The 23,250-nt window shown below is 29.2% G+C and overlaps 1 protein-coding gene across 6 annotated transcripts in view; it reads left to right on the forward strand.

The window, feature by feature from the left end:
- The window catches only part of LOC124368894 (muscle M-line assembly protein unc-89-like), a 28,666-nt gene extending 6,124 nt beyond the window's left edge, over positions 1-22,542 (forward strand). For 2 of the 6 annotated variants that reach the window (XM_046826396.1, XM_046826397.1), the window contains exons 6-21: positions 228-368; positions 3,740-3,865; positions 4,611-4,736; positions 5,703-5,828; positions 6,793-6,918; positions 7,882-8,007; positions 8,971-9,096; positions 10,061-10,186; positions 11,150-11,275; positions 12,239-12,364; positions 13,327-13,452; positions 14,420-14,545; positions 18,512-18,631; positions 21,305-21,356; positions 22,020-22,099; positions 22,328-22,542. In XM_046826396.1, coding sequence (XP_046682352.1) covers positions 228-368; positions 3,740-3,865; positions 4,611-4,736; positions 5,703-5,828; positions 6,793-6,918; positions 7,882-8,007; positions 8,971-9,096; positions 10,061-10,186; positions 11,150-11,275; positions 12,239-12,364; positions 13,327-13,452; positions 14,420-14,545; positions 18,512-18,631; positions 21,305-21,356; positions 22,020-22,076 — 1,756 coding nt within the window. In that variant the 3' untranslated portion in view covers positions 22,077-22,099; positions 22,328-22,542. The remainder of the gene's footprint in view (positions 1-227; positions 369-3,739; positions 3,866-4,610; positions 4,737-5,702; positions 5,829-6,792; positions 6,919-7,881; positions 8,008-8,970; positions 9,097-10,060; positions 10,187-11,149; positions 11,276-12,238; positions 12,365-13,326; positions 13,453-14,419; positions 14,546-18,511; positions 18,632-21,304; positions 21,357-22,019; positions 22,100-22,327) is intronic. The other 4 variants (XM_046826399.1, XM_046826400.1, XM_046826398.1 and 1 more) reach the window with 4 other exon arrangements.
- Positions 22,543-23,250: the final 708 nt, after the last annotated feature.

The raw sequence follows: 23,250 nt of genomic DNA on the forward strand, positions 1-23,250 counted from the left end.
TATTGATACTTTACCTGCACCCAGCTGAAGAGTGGTGGCTGTAAAATTACCTCATAGAGGTTAACTCAATAGCAGTCGTGAATATTTTGAAGGTAACAGGTTCCAAAAACAGTAACATATTGAAAAAAGTTTGATGGAACTATGGCAATAACTTTCTACCATAAGTTACCTTCTATCCACTATTGTTAAAGTTATTTTGAATTACATACAGTTATTATGTATTCCAGGATAAACCACAATTCTAATACTATGGATAAAAATCGCAAAAAGAGAAACAGGAGGAAGTCTGGTGGATCACTTAAAAAAGATTCCACTCAAAATGAGACTTCAAGCAAGGACTCTCAATGTGAAAGTCCATGCACATCACGGTAAGAAAAACATTTAACTTTGTAGGAGGGCTTTCATGTTACCTTCTTCTTTTATTTTAATTTGTGAAATTTATTTAAATGTGCTAAACACAGTGTTAAGTCTGTTTCCACCTCTTTAATACATCTTTAAATTGAGATTGAGGCGCAATCATAGCAATATTCTTCTGTACGTTAGTCATAACTGTAAAATAAGTATAACAGAAAATTTTAAGTGTTCAAGTGAACACATGTGTATTGAGGTCAAAAATACTTAAAAATGTTTTATAATGTATTTGATGGATGGCAGCACCTCTGTGGTCAAGTTTATTTTTCTGTGTTTTCCTTTAATTTTGAACCAATTTAATTTATGAAACTGATCTGTAAGCTAGGCAATTATAGGGTGTATGTATAGAAGCAGAAAAAGTATTTTATGTATAATAAAAAAAATAATTAAACATAACTTACATTTAATATTTTAAAATAAAAATATGCAGGTATACATTTTGTGAACTTAATTGTGAGTGAATATTGAAATGTTTACTTCTAAAATGGGTTTAATAGTTCAATTGGAATTTTTTTCTGTTATTTACGGTATTTATCTGTTACCGTTCCCACACACTGTCTTCCGGCAGTCGTCGATTCTTGTGTGGCACAACAACTGCAACGTATAGCAATCTTTAGTGGTACGTATTAAGCATCTATGTCGATCACCGCAATCAACAGTATCTCCACAAACTACGTATAAAATCGCGAGCTTAGGGCCAAAAATAAGTGAAGGTCTTCTATTGACATAAAAAAATATGATACAGGAAGATTGAGCGATCAACAATAAAGAGATATAGTAACTCATTTTTTAAGTTCTATTTTAATTTTGTGGTCTTAGAAATCAACATGTACAATTGCATATGTTCTTGAGAGGATGAGTACAAGCCCAAGTAGTATAAGCAGTATTTCCATTCTATGTCGGATGTAAACCAATACACAATTTCAAAGGTTAAAAATAATGGTACCTTAGTCTTGGGGTTTTACAAATATGTCACTTATATTAAAGTTAGGTGATTGTCAAAATTGAAATCGCTTCCGATTGTATCTTGATGGAGTCTGAATGTTATTGTGTTTTGAGGTGGAATCTTGAAGCCGTGTCCTCTTGAGAGAAATAAATTATTTTGTCAGAAAATGAGATTCTTATTAAACCGATCTCTTGAAAATCAATCTTAATTATAAATATCTCTTCCGGCTTAGTCGGATATAAGATAGTTTTCGCATGTGGCTGTCATCTCGAAATGTCAAACTATAGATGTATTATTAGATTAGATTTGTAATTTACACAAGACTGATAGAACAATGAATATAAGATGTTTCCATTTTAATGTACTGTAATACTTTAAATATTTAGAATCATAACAAGACAAAATCATGTTAAACATATACATTTGTATGTAATATTATAGAATTCTTTTAAAGCAATCCATCCAAAATGTTATCTGTCTATATCATTTTGGGGTGTATAATTTTAAATCACACATACTAAGATATCTAAGCTAGTGCCTGCCCTAAACCGCCGAATTTGAGTTTATAGTTTAGTAAATTAAAAGAAAATTAAAATTTGAATATTTGTATCAATGTATTCTACATACTTTTTCAAGTGGACCTCACCGACAAGTTTTGTTGAACTTGGTGAGGCCAAGACTATGTAAAACAACTGTTTAATAAATAAAATAAATAAATAAATCACTTATAAAAAATCAATATTATTGTATACTTCTAAAACAATTTAGCGGCTGCCATCTTGAAACCTTGAAATTATCAAAATATTAGTATGAACAGAAATTGCTTGGCAATTTTATAAAAAGTTTCAATTTTTATTTATGTTGTGAAACACTCCAGGTAAAGATATTGCTTAAATGCAAATGGCCGCTATCTTGAATCCTTTTAATGGTCGATACTACGAGGGCTATTCTGAACATAGGATACATTTTTACACAAAAAAAATACAAGGAAATATTTATAAAGTTATATAATTATAAAAAATATATCTAATAGTTGTGTAACACTTGTTGTTTTGGGTCTGTATTGAAAAATAGTCAAGTTATAATTTTGCCAGAAATGCCAATAGTCTCCATATTAAAAAATTTCATTGTTTAAGACTGGTTAACAAACTCACCCAAATTGACATTGTATACTAAAGGTTGAGTAGTACTGCCATATAAGTTTATCTAACAGTATTCAGCAAGAGAAAAACCATTTACTAATCAAATAGAACAGTTTTATTTTGAAATTTGAAAGTTAACATACTAGGTTTCAATCGCCATAACTAAAAATAATCCATTATGACATTGATAATGCAACTGCAATAATGAGATAGTTTTCAGGCCAGGAGTGTAATGGAAGTTATTAGCAGTCGATTGCATTTGAGTAGTTTTTAAGAGTGAGAGTCAAAGACTGCTCATGCCAGGGAGCACCACGTGGCTGTGGACGGCCGACACTTACACATAATTAAAAGATAAATACCAGAACAATGAACAAAAAAAAAGAATTCGGAATGAAATATTCATCCAATTTTTAAGTAAAAACTTAAAAATTCATAAAACATTATTACCCACAAATTGAATACAATCACCTCGAGAAGGTCATTTAAGCAAGTCCTCTCAATGTGAAAGTTCATGCACATTACACTAAGAAAAACTTCATATATTTAAATTTTTAACATGTATTTAAATGTGCTAAACACTGTGACGAGTCAAGTTCCATCTCTTTAATAAAACCCATAAATTGAATACGTGCTGACTTTCGTTTTCATTAAGTTCTATAAAGTACTTTTTAGAGAAGTATTAAATTAATTTTTTGCTTCCTTGCATAATATTCGATGATCATAGAATCTACAAATTAGTTTTAAAAAGTGAAATCTGTAAATAATCAAAGGCAAAAAAAATATTTGCTTCAATTTCTTCCCATTACATTGTGGCTCAATTTCAAAACTAATCCCGACACGTTTAGTCTTAAAATATATTATAGAAGTTTACAAAATAGAACACCCACCTATTATTTTTAATGTTTTATGTAATTTACTACAAATGTAGTGAAGATATGTTGATTAGAGTGTGTTATGTAGATATAAGGCACTGGTCAACATATGCCTTCCTTTGGCACCATATGTTAGTTTCAATAATTATTTTGCTCTATACAAACAAAAAGTTTCCAAACTATTTCTGGAAAGAGATCCTTAATTTATTTGTAAGATATAAAATGAATTATATTAAATTGTTTTTTACACACAGTTTATATAAATAAAAATTAAATAGAATTGTTACGATGACTTGCAATCAGGAGTTCCCTTACATCCTCTACTGTTCAAGTTTTTGTCAATTAATTGAAGTTATTAATTCTTCCAGAACCAACAAGGATTCTAACATGCCGGGTGAACATGTTAAAAAGGGAGGTTTGAACATGTCATGCACATCACCTGAACAAGGAAAAATAAGCAAGGCTCCTCAGCCGGAAAAAACAGGCGAACTTCAGTAAGAGACACCTCCTATATTTAAATTTTTAAAATTTATTTAAATGTACTATTTATTTTTTTGTGTGGTTTCAGTGAGAGTAACCTCATATATTTAAATTTTAAACATGTATTTAAAAGTGCTAACCACTGTGAATAATCAAGTTCCATTTCTTCAATAAAACCCACAAAATTGAATAAGTTCTAATTTTAATTTTTTTAGTTCTATAAAGTAATTTTTAAGAAGTAATAAAATAATTTGTTGCTTCCTTAAAATATATGTTGGTTTTAAAATATATTACAGAAGTTTCCAAAATAGAACACCCACCTATTATATTAAGTTTTTGAAACTAATCCTGATAAGTTTGGTCTTCTAATATATTACAGAAGTTTACATAATAAAACACCCACTTATTATTTTTAATGTTTTATATAATTTACTACAAATGTAATGAATATATGGTGATTACAGTGTGCTATGTAGATATAATGCAGTGGTCAACAGATGCCTTCCTTTGGCACCATATATTAGTTTTAATAATTATTTTGCTCTATGCAGACAACAGGTTTCTAAACTATTTCTGGAAAGAGATCCTTAATTTATTTGTTAAATATGAAATGAAATATATAAAATTGACTTTTACAAACAGTTTATATATATATATAAAAATGAGTAGAATTGTTACAATGACTTGCTATTAGAAGTTCTCTTTCATCCACTACTGTTCAGTTTTTAGTGGATTAATTGAATTTATTCTTTCTTCCAGAATCACAAAAGATTCTAACATGCAGGATAAACATGTTAACAAGGGAGGTTCGAAGAAATCCTGCACATCATCTGAGCGAGGACAAATAAGCAAGGCTCCTCAGCCGGAAAAAACATTAACACCTCGGTGAGAGAAACCTCCTATATTTAAATTTTTAACATTTATTTATATTTGCTAAACATTGTGACGAGTCCAATTCCATCCATCTAATAGAACCCAAAATTGAATACGTGCTAATCTTCATTTTCATTAAGTTTTGTAATGTCATTTTTAAAGAAGTAATAAAAATAGTTTATGGTTACAATACATCAAAGTGTATGATCATATAATTTACAAAGTAGTTTTCAAAATCAAATCAGTTACAGTAAGACTAACCTCATATATTTAAACTTTTTACATGTATTTAAATGTGCTAACCACTGGCACTAATCAAGTTCCATCTTTTTAATGAAACCCACAAAATTGAATAACTGTTAATTTTCATTTTCATTAACTTCTCTAAAGTAATTTTTAAGAAGTAATAAAGTATTTTTTTCCTTATATACGTCAAATTCAATGATCATAGATAGAGTTTACAAATTAGTTTTAAAAATTAAAATCGGTGAATAATCAAAGGAATAATAAAAAAATATTTGCTTCAGTTGACTACCAATACATGGGGGCTCAATTTTAAACTAATCCTGATAAGTTTGGTCTTATAATATATTACAGAAGTTTACATAATAGAACACCCACTTATTATTTTAAATGTTTTATATAATTTACTACAAATGTAATGAATATATGGTGATTACAGTGTGCTATGTAGATATAATGCAGTGGTCAACAGATGCCTTCCTTTGGCACCATATATTAGTTTTAATAATTATTATGCTCTATGCAGACAACAAGTTTCTAAACTATTTCTGGAAAGAGATCCTTAATTTATTTGTTAAATATGAAATGAATTATATAAAATTGTCTTTTACAAACAGTTTATATATATATAAAAAAAATGAGTAGAATTGTTACAATGACTTGCTATTAGAAGTTCTCTTTCATCCACTACTGTTCAATTTTTAGTGGATTAATTGAAGTTATTCTTTCTTCCAGAATCACAAAAGTTTCTAACATGCAGGATAAACATGTTAACAAGGGAGGTTCGAAAAATTCCTGCACATCATCTGAGCGAGGACAAATAAGCAAGGCTCCTCAGCCGGAAAAAACATTAACACCTCGGTGAGAGAAACCTCCTATATTTAAATTTTTAACATTTATTTATATTTGCTAAACATTGTGACGAGTCCAGTTCCATCCATCTAATAGAACCCCAAATTGAATACGTGCTAATCTTCATTTTCATTAAGTTTTGTATTGTCATTTTTAAAGAAGTAATAAAAATAGTTTATGCTTACATACATCAAAGTGTATGATCATATAATTTACAAAGTAGTTTTCAAAATCAAATCAGTTACAGTAAGACTAACCTCATATATTTAAACTTTTTACATGTATTTAAATGTGCTAACCACTGGCACTAATCAAGTTCCATCTCTTTAATGAAACCCACAAAATTGAATAACTGTTAATTTTCATTTTCATTAACTTCTCTAAAGTAATTTTTAAGAAGAAATAAAGTAATTTTTTCCTTATATACGTCAAATTCAATGATCATAGATAGAGTTTACAAATTAGTTTTAAAAATTAAAATCGGTGAATAATCAAAGGAATAATAAAAAAAATATTTGCTTCAGTTGACTACCAATACATGGTGGCTCAATTTGAAACTAATCCTGATAAGTTTGGTCTTATAATATATTACAGAAGTTTACATAATAGAACACCCACTTATTATTTTAAATGTTTTATATAATTTACTACAAATGTAATGAATATATGGTGATTACAGTGTGCTATGTAGATATAATGCAGTGGTCAACAGATGCCTTCCTTTGGCACCATATATTAGTTTTAATAATTATTATGCTCTATGCAGACAACAAGTTTCTAAACTATTTCTGGAAAGAGATCCTTAATTTATTTGTTAAATATGAAATGAATTATATAAAATTGTCTTTTACAAACAGTTTATATATATAAAAAAAATGAGTAGAATTGTTACAATGACTTGCTATTAGAAGTTCTCTTTCATCCACTACTGTTCAATTTTTAGTGGATTAATTGAAGTTATTCTTTCTTCCAGAATCACAAAAGATTCTAACATGCAGGATAAACATGTTAACAAGGGAGGTTCGAAAAATTCCTGCACATCATCTGAGCGAGGACAAATAAGCAAGGCTCCTCAGCCGGAAAAAACATTAACACCTCGGTGAGAGAAACCTCCTATATTTAAATTTTTAACATTTATTTATATTTGCTAAACATTGTGACGAGTCCAGTTCCATCCATCTAATAGAACCCCAAATTGAATACGTGCTAATCTTCATTTTCATTAAGTTTTGTAATGTCATTTTTAAAGAAGTAATAAAAATAGTTTATGCTTACATACATCAAAGTGTATGATCATATAATTTACAAAGTAGTTTTAATAATCAAATCAGTTACAGTAAGACCAACCTCATATATTTACATTTTTTACATGTATTTAAATGTGCTAACTACTGTGACTAATCAAGTTCCATCTCTTTAATAAAACCCACAAAATTGAATAACTGTTAATTTTCATTTTCATTAACTTCTCTAAAGTAATTTTTAAGAAGTAATAAAGTAATTTTTTCCTTATATATGTCAAATTCAATGGTCATAGATAGAGTTTACAAATTAGTTTTAAAAATTAAAATCGGTGAATAATCAAAGGAATAATAAAAAAATATTTGCTTCAGTTGACTACCAATACATGGTGGCTCAATTTGAAACTAATCCTGATAAGTTTGGTCTTATAATATATTACAGAAGTTTACATAATAGAACACCCACTTATTATTTTAAATGTTTTATATAATTTACTACAAATGTAATGAATATATGGTGATTACAGTGTGCTATGTAGATATAATGCAGTGGTCAACAGATGCCTTCCTTTGGCACCATATATTAGTTTTAATAATTATTTTGCTCTATGCAGACAACAAGTTTCTAAACTATTTCTGGAAAGAGATCCTTAATTTATTTGTTAAATATGAAATGAATTATATAAAATTGTCTTTTACAAACAGTTTATATATATAAAAAAAATGAGTAGAATTGTTACAATGACTTGCTATTAGAAGTTCTCTTTCATCCACTACTGTTCAATTTTTAGTGGATTAATTGAAGTTATTCTTTCTTCCAGAATCACAAAAGATTCTAACATGCAGGATAAACATGTTAACAAGGAAGGTTCGAAAAATTCCTGCACATCATCTGAGCGAGGACAAATAAGCAAGGCTCCTCAGCCGGAAAAAACATTAACACCTCGGTGAGAGAAACCTCCTATATTTAAATTTTTAACATTTATTTATATTTGCTAAACATTGTGACGAGTCCAGTTCCATCCATCTAATAGAACCCCAAATTGAATACGTGCTAATCTTCATTTTCATTAAGTTTTGTAATGTCATTTTTAAAGAAGTAATAAAAATAGTTTATGCTTACATACATCAAAGTGTATGATCATATAATTTACAAAGTAGTTTTAATAATCAAATCAGTTACAGTAAGACCAACCTCATATATTTACATTTTTTACATGTATTTAAATGTGCTAACTACTGTGACTAATCAAGTTCCATCTCTTTAATGAAACCCACAAAATTGAATAACTGTTAATTTTCATTTTCATTAACTTCTCTAAAGTAATTTTTAAGAAGTAATAAAGTAATTTTTTCCTTATATACGTCAAATTCAATGATCATAGATAGAGTTTACAAATTAGTTTTAAAAATTAAAATCGGTGAATAATCAAAGGAATAATAAAAAAAATATTTGCTTCAGTTGACTACCAATACATGGTGGCTCAATTTGAAACTAATCCTGATAAGTTTGGTCTTATAATATATTACAGAAGTTTACATAATAGAACACCCACTTATTATTTTAAATGTTTTATATAATTTACTACAAATGTAATGAATATATGGTGATTACAGTGTGCTATGTAGATATAATGCAGTGGTCAACAGATGCCTTCCTTTGGCACCATATATTAGTTTTAATAATTATTATGCTTTATGCAGGCAACAAGTTTCTAAACTATTTCTGGAAAGAGATCCTTAATTTATTTGTTAAATATGAAATGAATTATATAAAATTGTCTTATACAAACAGTTTATATATATAAAAAAATGAGTAGAATTGTTACAATGACTTGCTATTAGAAGTTCTCTTTCATCCACTACTGTTCAATTTTTAGTGGATTAATTGAAGTTATTCTTTCTTCCAGAATCACAAAAGATTCTAACATGCAGGATAAACATGTTAACAAGGGAGGTTCGAAAAATTCCTGCACATCATCTGAGCGAGGACAAATAAGCAAGGCTCCTCAGCCGGAAAAAACATTAACACCTCGGTGAGAGAAACCTCCTATATTTAAATTTTTAACATTTATTTATATTTGCTAAACATTGTGACGAGTCCAGTTCCATCCATCTAATAGAACCCCAAATTGAATACGTGCTAATCTTCATTTTCATTAAGTTTTGTAATGTCATTTTTAAAGAAGTAATAAAAATAGTTTATGCTTACATACATCAAAGTGTATGATCATATAATTTACAAAGTAGTTTTCAATAATCAAATCAGTTACAGTAAGACCAACCTCATATATTTACATTTTTTACATGTATTTAAATGTGCTAACTACTGTGACTAATCAAGTTCCATCTCTTTAATAAAACCCACAAAATTGAATAAGTGTTAATTTTCATTTTCATTAACTTCTCTAAAGTAATTTTTAAGAAGTAATAAAGTAATTTTTTCCTTATATACGTCAAATTCAATGATCATAGATAGAGTTTACAAATTAGTTTTAAAAATTAAAATCGGTGAATAATCAAAGGAATAATAAAAAAAATATTTGCTTCAGTTGACTACCAATACATGGTGGCTCAATTTGAAACTAATCCTGATAAGTTTGGTCTTATAATATATTACAGAAGTTTACATAATAGAACACCCACTTATTATTTTAAATGTTTTATATAATTTACTACAAATGTAATGAATATATGGTGATTACAGTGTGCTATGTAGATATAATGCAGTGGTCAACAGATGCCTTCCTTTGGCACCATATATTAGTTTTAATAATTATTTTGCTTTATGCAGGCAACAAGTTTCTAAACTATTTCTGGAAAGAGATCCTTAATTTATTTGTTAAATATGAAATGAATTATATAAAATTGTCTTTTACAAACAGTTTATATATATAAAAAAATGAGTAGAATTGTTACAATGACTTGCTATTAGAAGTTCTCTTTCATCCACTACTGTTCAATTTTTAGTGGATTAATTGAAGTTATTCTTTCTTCCAGAATCACAAAAGATTCTAACATGCAGGATAAACATGTTAACAAGGGAGGTTCGAAAAATTCCTGCACATCATCTGAGCGAGGACAAATAAGCAAGGCTCCTCAGCCGGAAAAAACATTAACACCTCGGTGAGAGAAACCTCCTATATTTAAATTTTTAACATTTATTTATATTTGCTAAACATTGTGACGAGTCCAGTTCCATCCATCTAATAGAACCCCAAATTGAATACGTGCTAATCTTCATTTTCATTAAGTTTTGTAATGTCATTTTTAAAGAAGTAATAAAAATAGTTTATGCTTACATACATCAAAGTGTATGATCATATAATTTACAAAGTAGTTTTAAAAATCAAATCAGTTACAGTAAGACCAACCTCATATATTTACATTTTTTACATGTATTTAAATGTGCTAACTACTGTGACTAATCAAGTTCCATCTCTTTAATAAAACCCACAAAATTGAATAACTGTTAATTTTCATTTTCATTAACTTCTCTAAAGTAATTTTTAAGAAGTAATAAAGTAATTTTTTCCTTATATACGTCAAATTCAATGGTCATAGATAGAGTTTACAAATTAGTTTTAAAAATTAAAATCGGTGAATAATCAAAGGAATAATAAAAAAATATTTGCTTCAGTTAACTACCAATACATGGTGGCTCAATTTGAAACTAATCCTGATAAGTTTGGTCTTATAATATATTACAGAAGTTTACATAATAGAACACCCACTTATTATTTTAAATGTTTTATATAATTTACTACAAATGTAATGAATATATGGTGATTACAGTGTGCTATGTAGATATAATGCAGTGGTCAACAGATGCTTTCCTTTGGCACCATATATTAGTTTTAATAATTATTTTGCTCTATGCAGACAACAAGTTTCTAAACTATTTCTGGAAAGAGATCCTTAATTTAATTGTTAAATATGAAATGAAATTATATAAAATTGTCTTTTACAAACAGTTTATATATATAAAAAAATGAGTAGAATTGTTACAATGACTTGCCATTACAAGTTCTCTTTCATCCACTACTGTTCAGTTTTTAGTGGATTAATTGAAGTTATTCTTTCTTCCAGAATCACAAAAGATTCTAACATGCAGGATAAACATGTTAACAAGGGAGGTTCGAAGAAATCCTGCACATCATCTGAGCGAGGACAAATAAGCAAGGCTCCTCAGCCGGAAAAAACATTAACACCTCGGTAAGAGAAACCTCCTATATTTAAATTTTTAACATTTATTTATATTTGCTAAACATTGTGACGAGTCCAGTTCCATCCATCTAATAGAACCCCAAATTGAATACGTGCTAATCTTCATTTTCATTAAGTTTTGTATTGTCATTTTTAAAGAAGTAATAAAAATAGTTTATGCTTACATACATCAAAGTGTATGATCATATAATTTACAAAGTAGTTTTCAAAATCAAATCAGTTACAGTAAGACCTAACCTCATATATTTAAACTTTTTACATGTATTTAAATGTGCTAACCACTGTCACTAATCAAGTTCCATCTCTTTAATAAAACCCACAAAATTGAATAAGTGTTAATTTTAATTTTTATTAAGTTCTGTAAAGTAATTTTTATGAAGTAATAAAGTAATTTTTTCCTTATATACGTCAAATTCAATGATCATAGATAGAGTTTACAAATTAGTTTTAAAAATTAAAATCGTTGAATAATCAAAGGAATAATAAAAAATTATTTGCTTCAGTTGACTACCAATACATGGTGGCTCAATTTGAAACTAATCCTGATAAGTTTTGTCTTATAATATATTACAGAAATTTACATAATAGAACACCCACTTATTATTTTAAATGTTTTATATAATTTACTACAAATGTAATGAATATATGGTGATTACAGTGTGCTATGTAGATATAATGCAGTGGTCAACAGATGCTTTCCTTTGGCACCATATATTAGTTTTAATAATTATTTTGCTCTATGCAGACAACAAGTTTCTAAACTATTTCTGGAAAGAGATCCTTAATTTATTTGTAAAATATGAAATGAAATATATAAAATTGTCTTTTACAAACAGTTTATATATATAAAAAAATGAGTAGAATTGTTACAATGACTTGCCATTACAAGTTCTCTTTCAGCCATTACTGTTCAGTTTTTAGTGGATTAACTGAAGTTATTCTTTCTTCCAGAATCACAAAAGATTCTAACATGCAGGATAAACATGTTAACAAGGAAGGTTCGAAGAAATCCTGCACATCATCTGAGCGAGGACAAATAAGCAAGGCTCCTCAGACGGAAAAAACATTAACACCTCGGTAAGAGAAACCTCCTATATTTAAATTTTTAACATTTATTTATATTTGCTAAACATTGTGACGAGTCCAGTTCCATCCATCTAATAGAACCCCAAATTGAATACGTGCTAATCTTCATTTTCATTAAGTTTTGTATTGTCATTTTTAAAGAAGTAATGAAAATAGTTTATGGTTACATACATCAAAGTGTATGATCATATAATTTACAAAGTAGTTTTCAAAATCAAATCAGTTACAGTAAGACCAACCTCATATATTTACATTTTTTACATGTATTTAAATGTGCTAACTACTGTGACTAATCAAGTTCCATCTCTTTAATAAAACCCACAAAATTGAATAAGTGTTAATTTTCATTTTCATTAACTTCTCTAAAGTAATTTTTAAGAAGTAATAAAGTAATTTTTTCCTTATATACGTCAAATTCAATGGTCATAGATAGAGTTTACAAATTAGTTTTTAAAATTAAAATCGGTAAATAATCAAAGGAATAATAAAAAAAATATTTGCTTCAGTTGACTACCAATACATGGTGGCTCAATTTGAAACTAATCCTGATAAGTTAGGTCTTATAATATATTACAGAAGTTTACATAATAGAACACCCACTTATTATTTTAAATGTTTTATATAATTTACTACAAATGTAATGAATATATGGTGATTACAGTGTGCTATGTAGATATAATGCAGTGGTCAACAGATGCCTTCCTTTGGCACCATATATTAGTTTTAATAATTATTTTGCTCTATGCAGACAACAGGTTTCTAAACTATTTCTGGAAAGAGATCCTTAATTTATTTGTAAAATATGAAATGAATTATATACAATTGTCTTTTACAAACAGTTTATATAAATAAAAAATTAGTAGAATTTTTACAATGACTTGCTATTAGAAGTTCTCTTTCATCCACTACTGTTCAATTTTTAGTGGATTAATTGAAGTTATTCTTTCTTCCAGAATTACAAAAGATTTTAACATGCAGGATAAACATGTTAACAAGGGAGGTTCGAAGAAATCCTGCACATCATCTGAGCGAGGACAAATGAGCAAGGCTCCTCAGCCGGAAAAAACATTAACACCTCGGTAAGAGAAAAACCTCCTATATTTAAATTTATAACATTTATTTATACTGCTAAACATTGTGACGAGTCCAGTTCCATCCATCTAATAGAACCCAAAATTGAATACGTGCTAATCTTCATTTTCATTAAGTTTTGTAATGTCATTTTTAAAGAAGTAATAAAAATAGTTTATGCTTACATACATCAAAGTGTATGATCATATAATTTACAAAGTGGTTTTAATAATCAAATCAGTTACAGTAAGACCAACCTCATATATTTACATTTTTTATATGTATTTAAATGTGCTAACTACTGTGACTAATCAAGTTCCATCTCTTTAATAAAACCCACAAAATTGAATAAGTGTTAATTTTAATTTTTATTAAGTTCTGTAAAGTAATTTTTATGAAGTAATAAAGTAATTTTTTCCTTATATACGTCAAATTCAATGATCATAGATAGAGTTTACAAATTAGTTTTTAAAAATTAAAATCGGTGAATAATCAAAGGAATAATAAAAAAATTATTTGCTTCAGTTGACTACCAATACATGGTGGCTCAATTTGAAACTAATCCTGATAAGTTTTGTCTTATAATATATTACAGAAAGTTTACATAATAGAACACCCACTTATTATTTTAAATGTTTTATATAATTTACTACAAATGTAATGAATATATGGTGATTACAGTGTGCTATGTAGATATAATGCAGTGGTCAACAGATGCCTTCCTTTGGCACCATATATTAGTTTTAATAATTATTTTGCTCTATGCAGACAACAAGTTTCTAAACTATTTCTGGAAAGAGATCCTTAATTTATTTGTAAAATATGAAATGAAATTATATAAAATTGTCTTTTACAAACAGTTTATATATATAAAAAAATGAGTAGAATTGTTACAATGACTTGCCATTACAAGTTCTCTTTCAGCCATTACTGTTCAGTTTTTAGTGGATTAACTGAAGTTATTCTTTCTTCCAGAATCACAAAAGATTCTAACATGCAGGATAAACATGTTAACAAGGGAGGTTCGAAGAAATCCTGCACATCATCTGAGCGAGGACAAATAAGCAAGGCTCCTCAGACGGAAAAAACATTAACACCTCGGTAAGAGAAACCTCCTATATTTAAATTTTTAACATTTATTTATACTGCTAAACATTGTGACGAGTCCAGTTCCATCCATCTAATAGAACCCAAATTGAATACGTGCTAATCTTCATTTTCATTAAGTTTTGTATTGTCATTTTTAAAGAAGTAATAAAAATAGTTTATGGTTACATACATCAAAGTGTATGATCATATAATTTACAAAGTAGTTTTCAAAATCAAATCAGTTACAGTAAGACCAACCTCATATATTTACATTTTTTACATGTATTTAAATGTGCTAACTACTGTGACTAATCAAGTTCCATCTCTTTAATGAAACCCACAAAATTGAATAACTGTTAATTTTCATTTTCATTAACTTCTCTAAAGTAATTTTTAAGAAGTAATAAAGTAATTTTTTCCTTATATACGTCAAATTCAATGGTCATAGATAGAGTTTACAAATTAGTTTTTAAAATTAAAATTGGTAAATAATCAAAGGAATAATAAAAAAATATTTGCTTCAGTTTCCTCCCAATACATGGTGGCTCAATTTGAACCTAATCCTGATAAGTTTGGTCTTAAAATATATTACAGAAGTTTAAATAATAGAACACCCACTTATCATTTTAAATTTTTTATGTAATTTACTACAAATGTAATGAAGATATGGTGATTAGGGTGTGCTATGTAGGTATAATGCAGTGTTCAACATATGCCTTCCTTTGGCACCATATGTTAGTTTTAATAATTATTTTGCTCTATGCAGACAACAAGGTTCTAAACTATTTCTGAAAATTGATCCTTAATTTATTTGTAAAATATGAAGTGAATTATATAAAATTGTCTTTTACAAACAGTTTATATAAATAATAAAATGCGTAGAATTGTTACAATTACTTGCTAACAGAAGTTTCTTTCATCCACTACTGTTCAAGTTTTTTTGTTTTAATAAAACCCACAAATCGAATACATGCTAATTTTAATTTTCATAAAGTTCTGAAAGTAATTTTTAAAGAAGTAATAAAATAATATTTTACTTCCATACATAAATTTCACTGACTATAAAGTTTACAAATTATTTTTTTAAATTAAAATCAGTTACAGTAAGGGAAACCTCCTATATTAAAATTTTTAACATTTATTTAAATGTGCTAAACACATTAACAAATCAAGTTCCACCTTTTTAATACATCTTGAAATAGACTTTGATTGTCCATTGTAACAATTATCAGTGTGCTTGGCCAAATTGCAAAATAAATACGAGAGGAATTTTTAGGTGTTCAAGTGAATGCATTTATATTAAATTTTACTACTGAGGTTTACATATGAATCATCCATCTATTGTTTTATGTATGTAGCATCCATCTATTGTTTTATGTACATTTGTTTTGTGTTCCCACTTACAGGATGAAAATATGGTAGTTAGGGAGTGTCACTTAGATATACGGCACTGTCCATTCTATGGCTCCCTGTGCCAGGCCCGTTTTACACCCTGCCAGCGCCCTAGGCACAACGAAGAGTTGCGCCCCTTTTTATACCCCTGCCAGCTGACTACGCCCCCCCCCCCACCAGCCCTACCGTAACGCCTATACCACGTAAATTTAGATTTAGTCTGAAATGCCAGTTTTGGTTCGGGAGGGACTTTAGACTTAATGTCCCATAACTTTCCTTTACAAATTATCCTGATTCTTTTCGAGAGCCTTCCCATTATCCACCACTTATGGACCCGCCGTGTCCCGGACTAGCAACCGGTAGCCGTGAGGTTTCTACTGGCCTCTGGTGAGAATGTGTGTAACATACCTGTTACACCCATTCTCCCTTCTTTAAATTTGAAGTATTCACATTTATTTATAGTATTCGTTTAATCATATTTTCTTTGAATTATTTTTGGTTTGTTGGCTTACCACTAGACTGACTAGAGATTCATGCAATAGCTTTTTTCCTGGTTTTCCGTATTGCAAAGTCGTCAATAATGTTTGTTAGTCTAATTTTAAAGTAATGTCGTTTTGGGTGCACAGCAACAATAAGCCATTAATCTTTTCATCAACTATTGATGAACTAATTTCTGACTTCACTCTTTTCAAAGCTGAAAAGCTACGTTCAGCTGTGCAGTTCGTCACAGGTAAGGTTAGAAATATCCTTAGGGCGACCTCCAAATTGGGGAACGTGTTCTCCAATCCGTTTGATTTTATGTAGACGTACATATCTTTGATCTTAGAAAGGTTCTCCAAGACCATGCATTGTTTGAAATGGTTACATTCCTGGGCAAAGTCTTGTCCATCAATATCGTTCTTGTATACTTCTCCTAACAGTTTAGCTTCACAAGCCACCTCTTTGGAATTTTTCTCTTCTAGATTTTGTAAGATCTTAAATCTTGTGTCGAGATTTTATCGACCTCCCTTCTTTTGTTGAGCTGCGAAGCTAAGTTTTCAACAATGGCAATAAACACCCCAGTGCAAAATCTTTCTCGAGGAGACGTTTCTTCATGCTTCTGTCCTTTTTTTCATTGGGCAATAGCTTTCTTTTTCTTACTTTGCCATATACAGCTTCTTCTTTTTCTGCAAGTTTCAATGCTTTGGACTCGACATCATCAAATAAATCTCTCTTTTCCCTCAAAAATGAGGATAGTGTTTCAAGTTCCTTTGTAGAACCAAATATGTCTAAATCTTGATTTTGAAGAGTCAAACTTGTTACTTGTTTTATCAACTGTCTCGAGAATTTCATCCCAGATCATAGTTAATAATGTGGTTTGGAAATTTCCAAGTGTGAAACTCAGCGGCTGTGCATTGTGTTTATAGTGTCTGAGTAACGGCTTTATTTAGCTCTTCAAGAGCATCTATTAATTCATGTCGACTTATTGTTAGAGCTCGAAGAGCGTCTACCCTAGCAGACCATCTTGTGTCACTCAGAGGTTTTACCATTAGCTTTCTCTAATCTTTCTTTGATTCTCCTTCGTAACTCTTTTCAATGTGACTTTTTAAGATGTTCCACCCGTAAGTGGATGCAGAGAAAAAAAGCATACAGCCCTTGTACGAATGTAAAAAATATTGTGTGTTATCTGGACACGCCTTATCGGCAACAAAACACCCAGCAAGGTTTAGTGAATGAGCTGCACTTGGTACATAGTCAGCAAGATCATTTTTGCTGTTACTCCTTGCCTGAAGACCTGAGTATATGCCCGACATGTTTGATGCATTGTCGTATCTTTGTCCACGACAGTTATCGACATCCAGCTCAAGTTTCTCAAGTAAACTGAGGGTTGCTTATTCCAAACTTCCAGATTTGTAGCATACACTTGGTAAGAGTTGTATCAGGCGTTCGTTGGCGCAAGCATTGGGCAAAGAAACATGCCGAAGTACTACAGCCAATTGGTCTGTGTGCGACTCGTCAGGTGTGGAGTCTATGATTAAAGAGAGATAGCGAGCTTGCTTGATTTCATTTAAGATTAGATTCAGTACTACTTTGCTCATAATCTCAATAAATTCACTGCAAATGTCAGACGAAAGGTATAATACACTACCTTTGCCTTTGTTACCATGTGTTGGTATGTGTTTCGTGAGAAATAGATCAAATTAAGTTATCAGCTCAAGACAGCCTAGAAAAAGTCCGTTTGATGATTATGCGTGCAGATACAACCACGGCAATGTGTTTTTCCATTTTTTGCACCCCCCCAAAAATGCCAATTGCCTAGCGCCCTAGGCACGTGCCTACCATGCCTATTCGGTAAAACGGGCCTGCCCTGTGCTACTACCTTCTTTTTAATCATTGTTTTATACTAATAAGACCTATGTTTTCCAGTATATTTTTGGAAATATGTCTTTAATTTCTCGATAAAATAAAAATAAATTCTAATAAAATGTATTCTACAAACAGTCCTCATATTAATAAGGATTAATTCAATTACTTGCTACCATAAATTGTCTTTCATTCATTAATATTCATCATGTTTTAAGATTAATAAAGTTTTATGTATTCCAGAATTTCTAATGAAATGGAGGAAAATTTGCAAATGGGAGAGGTTACGGAGAAACCTGGCGAAACACTTATAGCAGGATATGAAATCAAGAACCGTCAACGTGGACTTTCAAGAAAATCATGGTTAGAGTGAATCAAGTAGCTGGCAGCAGAGCTATGCTATCAACTCCTTTACTTTAATTTTGTAATATTAATTTAAAGTGCCAAACACAATGACAAATCCAGTTTCATCTCTTTGATAAATCGTAATATTGTCCTTATGGGCTATGCAATAGTAGCACTTTTCATCTCTGTGTATATCCTTATCGTAAAATAAATATGATATGAAATTTTAAGTGTTTAGGTGAACACGTTTGTATTGAATTATTAATATAATAATTATTAAAACAAACATCTTTACATCTTTTAATTATTATATTATATGTAAGCATAAGATTTAGAATGGAGCACTCACCTATTATTTTATTTATGTGTAAGATCCCACTAATGGGATGAATACATGGTGATTTGGGAGTGTCTATGTATTTATCACCTAGGTATCAAGAAGCTAATCCTGCAAAAATGCCGGTACTAACAGGTTTAATATTCTAATAGTTATAAGTATAAAAATATTCCAGCAATGTTATACATTTTTAGTATATAATATACATAAATATTACAGAGTGTGTGCTTTAAATTCAATAATAATTATTTGTAAATTTTTATGAAAACTATATTTGGAAATCATTGATTAAAAATCTGAAAACTTTTAACTGAATGCCTTTTAGCTATAGGTATGGCATATTGCTCAAAATCAGAAGTTATTTTATTTGAAAACACAATAAATGCTATCATAATTATGGTCAGCAAACATTTTAATATTTCTAGCTTTAAAAACAAAAAAATGTATACAGTATATTTAAAATTTATACTTCTTTAGCCACTTTTGCAACTGTATTTTACATTTTTGTATTTCCTGTAGATGTTTTAGATATTAGACATTGTATTTTGGTATTACTATGTGCAGAAAGAGGGTAATATATTCCTCCTCTTTGTATCCAAGTGTCTCTAGTTATGCTTTGTTATTAACTTATTCACTAATCTGTTAGATCTGCATAGATATAGTTAATAAATTCTTCTATGTTAATAAATTCCTCTATGGGATAAATTACTGGGAAATATAACCTTTTTGTTGGTTTATTTTTGAGTTCTTATGATTAATTATGAAAACATGTAAACTTCTTAAACCTTCTTCTGAAACCATGTTCACATTTAGCTGAAATACATGGAACAAGTTATTGTATAAAAGATATTTCTTCTATTTTAATCTTTCTGTATATCGTAGGTACATTTCAGTGCCATTTCTTAGGTTCTAGTATTTTTATCTGATTCAATAATGTCTCATACATCATATTTTTCATTATTGGCAAACAATCTTTTTTTAAGATTATTTATTTTACTTGACAAGAGTTATTGGTGTTTCATGCTAGTAATTTTGGAGTTGTCACCATAAAATTGGGCTCAGTTTAAAGCAGTGTTTTCTTCTAATATACCTGTATTCACTTATAGCAACGTTGGCTATAATATACTTGTACCAGGCTTTCCTTCATCAATTCAAAAAGTGCAAAAGACTGCTTGATTAATTTGTCTGCATTTATGCACTCTGAGAACTTGCTACACATGAACTTTGAAGCAGTAAATATGTCAGCACAACCACTTTACTGTCAAAATTATAGGAATTGCATCATTGGATTATGTTATATTTTTGCTATTTTAGCAGTTAATATTAAAAATAATGTATTCAAAATAGTTATACTTAATATCTATAGAAATTTAATAAAAAGATCATTTACAAGTACTATATAAAAATAAATTCAAAACTGGAATGTTTGTATGGCTTTTCAATTGATGGTCTGATAGAGTACTACTCTGTTATAGATTCTACACAAAATATAACAAAACAATCTTCAATTTATTTTAATTTTCAAATTCAAGAAGTTTCCTTTCAAAGTGAAGTCCATACTTGGTCCTTTTCTATTTTCCATATACATAAATGAACTTTCCTTCAATATGAATTCAGGCATTAAATTGCTTGCAGATGGCACAACTGCACTGTCTTCTTCTCGTGATATTTTCAACATAGACACTATCGTGAATTTGTCATATATTGACTAGAATGGATAGTTTGAGTCAAACGGCCCTCACTTGAATGAAGAAATAACTAAAATAGGGATTTTCTCACCAATTTTCCGCGATTTAGTGAGTATTAGTGTAAATGGTATCAGCCCATGAGGGTCCGTCTTCTTAGACTTATTATGGATGATAAACTTAACTGGTCTAAACAACGGATACCCTATGCTGTCTTCAATTATCTTCACTTTTCGAGTGCTAATGATCATAGTTGGTAAAAATACTGTCCTTCAGATTTACTATGCTTATATGTACAGTACATTAAAATACACTATTTGACTGTGGGTGTTGTGTAGTTTTTAGACTCCAAAAGAGAACTGTTTCCATTACGTCAGGAGCTGGTCATAGTGCTCACTGTAAGCCTTTTTTCAGCAACTGAATCTCCTCACTCTTGCAAGTATCTACATATTTTAAGTTTTAACTTTCTTTAAAAATAACCACCATCTTTTTCCAGAGAATACCTTTAATCGTCAGTTCAGTACGGATCAACAGAGTAACCTAGTCTACAAATTTACTGATCCATTATTATCTAATAAATTGTAGCCTATCATTCTATTTTTAGCTATTACAGTATTTTACACATAGTGAGTTAAGATTAACTTGAATAATTCTTAATTCTGTTTCCAGGCATAAAATGAACAATAAGAAATATGTCTTATATTTCATCACTGAGCCATCGGTAATGTAATACTTGTGTTATATTTATCTATATAATGTTATTTTATAGTTCCTTATTAGTTTTGAAAATAATATTGTAAACACAGAAAAATTAGTAATACATTTTCCAGTAAGTAATAAATAAGTGATAAAAGATTCTTACTTGTAAGAGAAACCCTAGAGAATAATATGCTTTATATATAAAAAAGACAGGTTATAATGTCACTTGTAGAGTATACATGATCTTGCATCTTGTGTAACTTATGTAATATTTGATAAAACAAGTAATCCACCATCTGTGGTAAATCAAACAATATAATTTTGAAGATTTATTTTTTCTCAAGATTCTTTTACCAGTCCCTTAACTGGTGAAAGAATCTTGAGAAAAAATTTTAAAGCTGTCTAATAGAGTATAGATGTCTAAGTATGCCTGGAGGTTATCCATAGGAACTGTAGCTACATATAGCTATATTTAAGTACAACTGGTCAATTAATTAGGTAGTGTTTGCCCAAGTAATACAAAACAAAAATCACCACATTTCACATTTGAATATACTTGATATGGAAAATCTATACTTCTTCTTCGTTAAACCATAAACCATTAATATAATGATATATTAAGACATATGACTATTAATATTGTACATTAATATGTATTTCAATTGCATGTTATTCTGTTCTTCAGGTTGAGGGATGTGGTTGCGGTTCAACGGCCAATTCTCCGGGGCCTAGTGGAAAATAAACTTATAGAAGTGACCATGCCAAGTACGTAAGTTGTATTAAGTAAAGGTTTTGAATTATTCTTTGAAGAGTAATATATCATAACCACGGTAGTAGGTGTGTTTTTTGCCAAGACATTATAATACATGTTTACTTCTGCACATTTTTACAAAGAATTTATGTCACTTTAGATTAATAATTATTTTATATATTTATCATGTTATCTGAGACAATTTTCATTATTGAATTATGTTTTGTTTTGTTTTTTTGCAGTAATCTCACATGGTGCAGCTGCTACTAAACACAGCACCAAAATCATCTCTTCTTATTCATCTCTTAGCACTAGCATCAAAATAGATAGATAAAATTAGTTTAGAATATATTTAAATTAAATATTTTTGAGATTATATGTAAGATGAAATTTACCTTTGTACACTAGCGTAGATTCTTTACTATTGAAATAATATGAATAAATAATTTCTATTGTTTTTGCACTATTTCATTTCTACCAGATCATAACAAATACTTTTAACTTGTTTTGCCCTGTTTAAAAATTCAATTATAACTATTCAGTCTCCTTAATATGATTATTAAAAATGTAAAGTATTGTGATATACATATAATGAATGGAACTGATACTCATAGCATTTTGAATTACATTATTATTACTTTAGCTTTTTATTGATCATTTTGACACAGATTATTCAAATACAGTACTGATTTACAGTAATGCATATATGACGTCAAGTTTAAGTCTAACTCAGTATCAGCCTAACTAAAACATGGTGATACTTAAATAGTGAAGTGTCCCATCATTACAGTTACACAACAGATGTAACCTTATTTTACTGTTCAGGACTTAAAAAAAAGTCTAATATATATCTTGGCTAAGTTTTTTTTAAAAGAACATTTTAAAACAATTAACATTAGTCTCCTCCTTCAGCCTGTTAAGTAAGGTATGAATGATATAATTTAATTCCTTGACAAAATTGACTATTGTCTTATAGTTATAACAGGTGACTTGGATTTTGTAGGAAGTGCTGATATCTCATGCTATGGTTATGTCTACTCCTTTTCGGATTGAAATAATCCAAATTAATATTCATAACAATGACTGAATCTCAGGAATAAAATAAACTGTAAGTAATTGATATTGTTTTAAAGTATTTTTCCAAAATTGTTTCTGATTTTCCTTG

The sequence above is a fragment of the Homalodisca vitripennis genome, chromosome X, assembly GCF_021130785.1.
Source record: "Homalodisca vitripennis isolate AUS2020 chromosome X, UT_GWSS_2.1, whole genome shotgun sequence".
Taxonomy (NCBI): Eukaryota; Metazoa; Arthropoda; class Insecta; order Hemiptera; family Cicadellidae; genus Homalodisca; species Homalodisca vitripennis.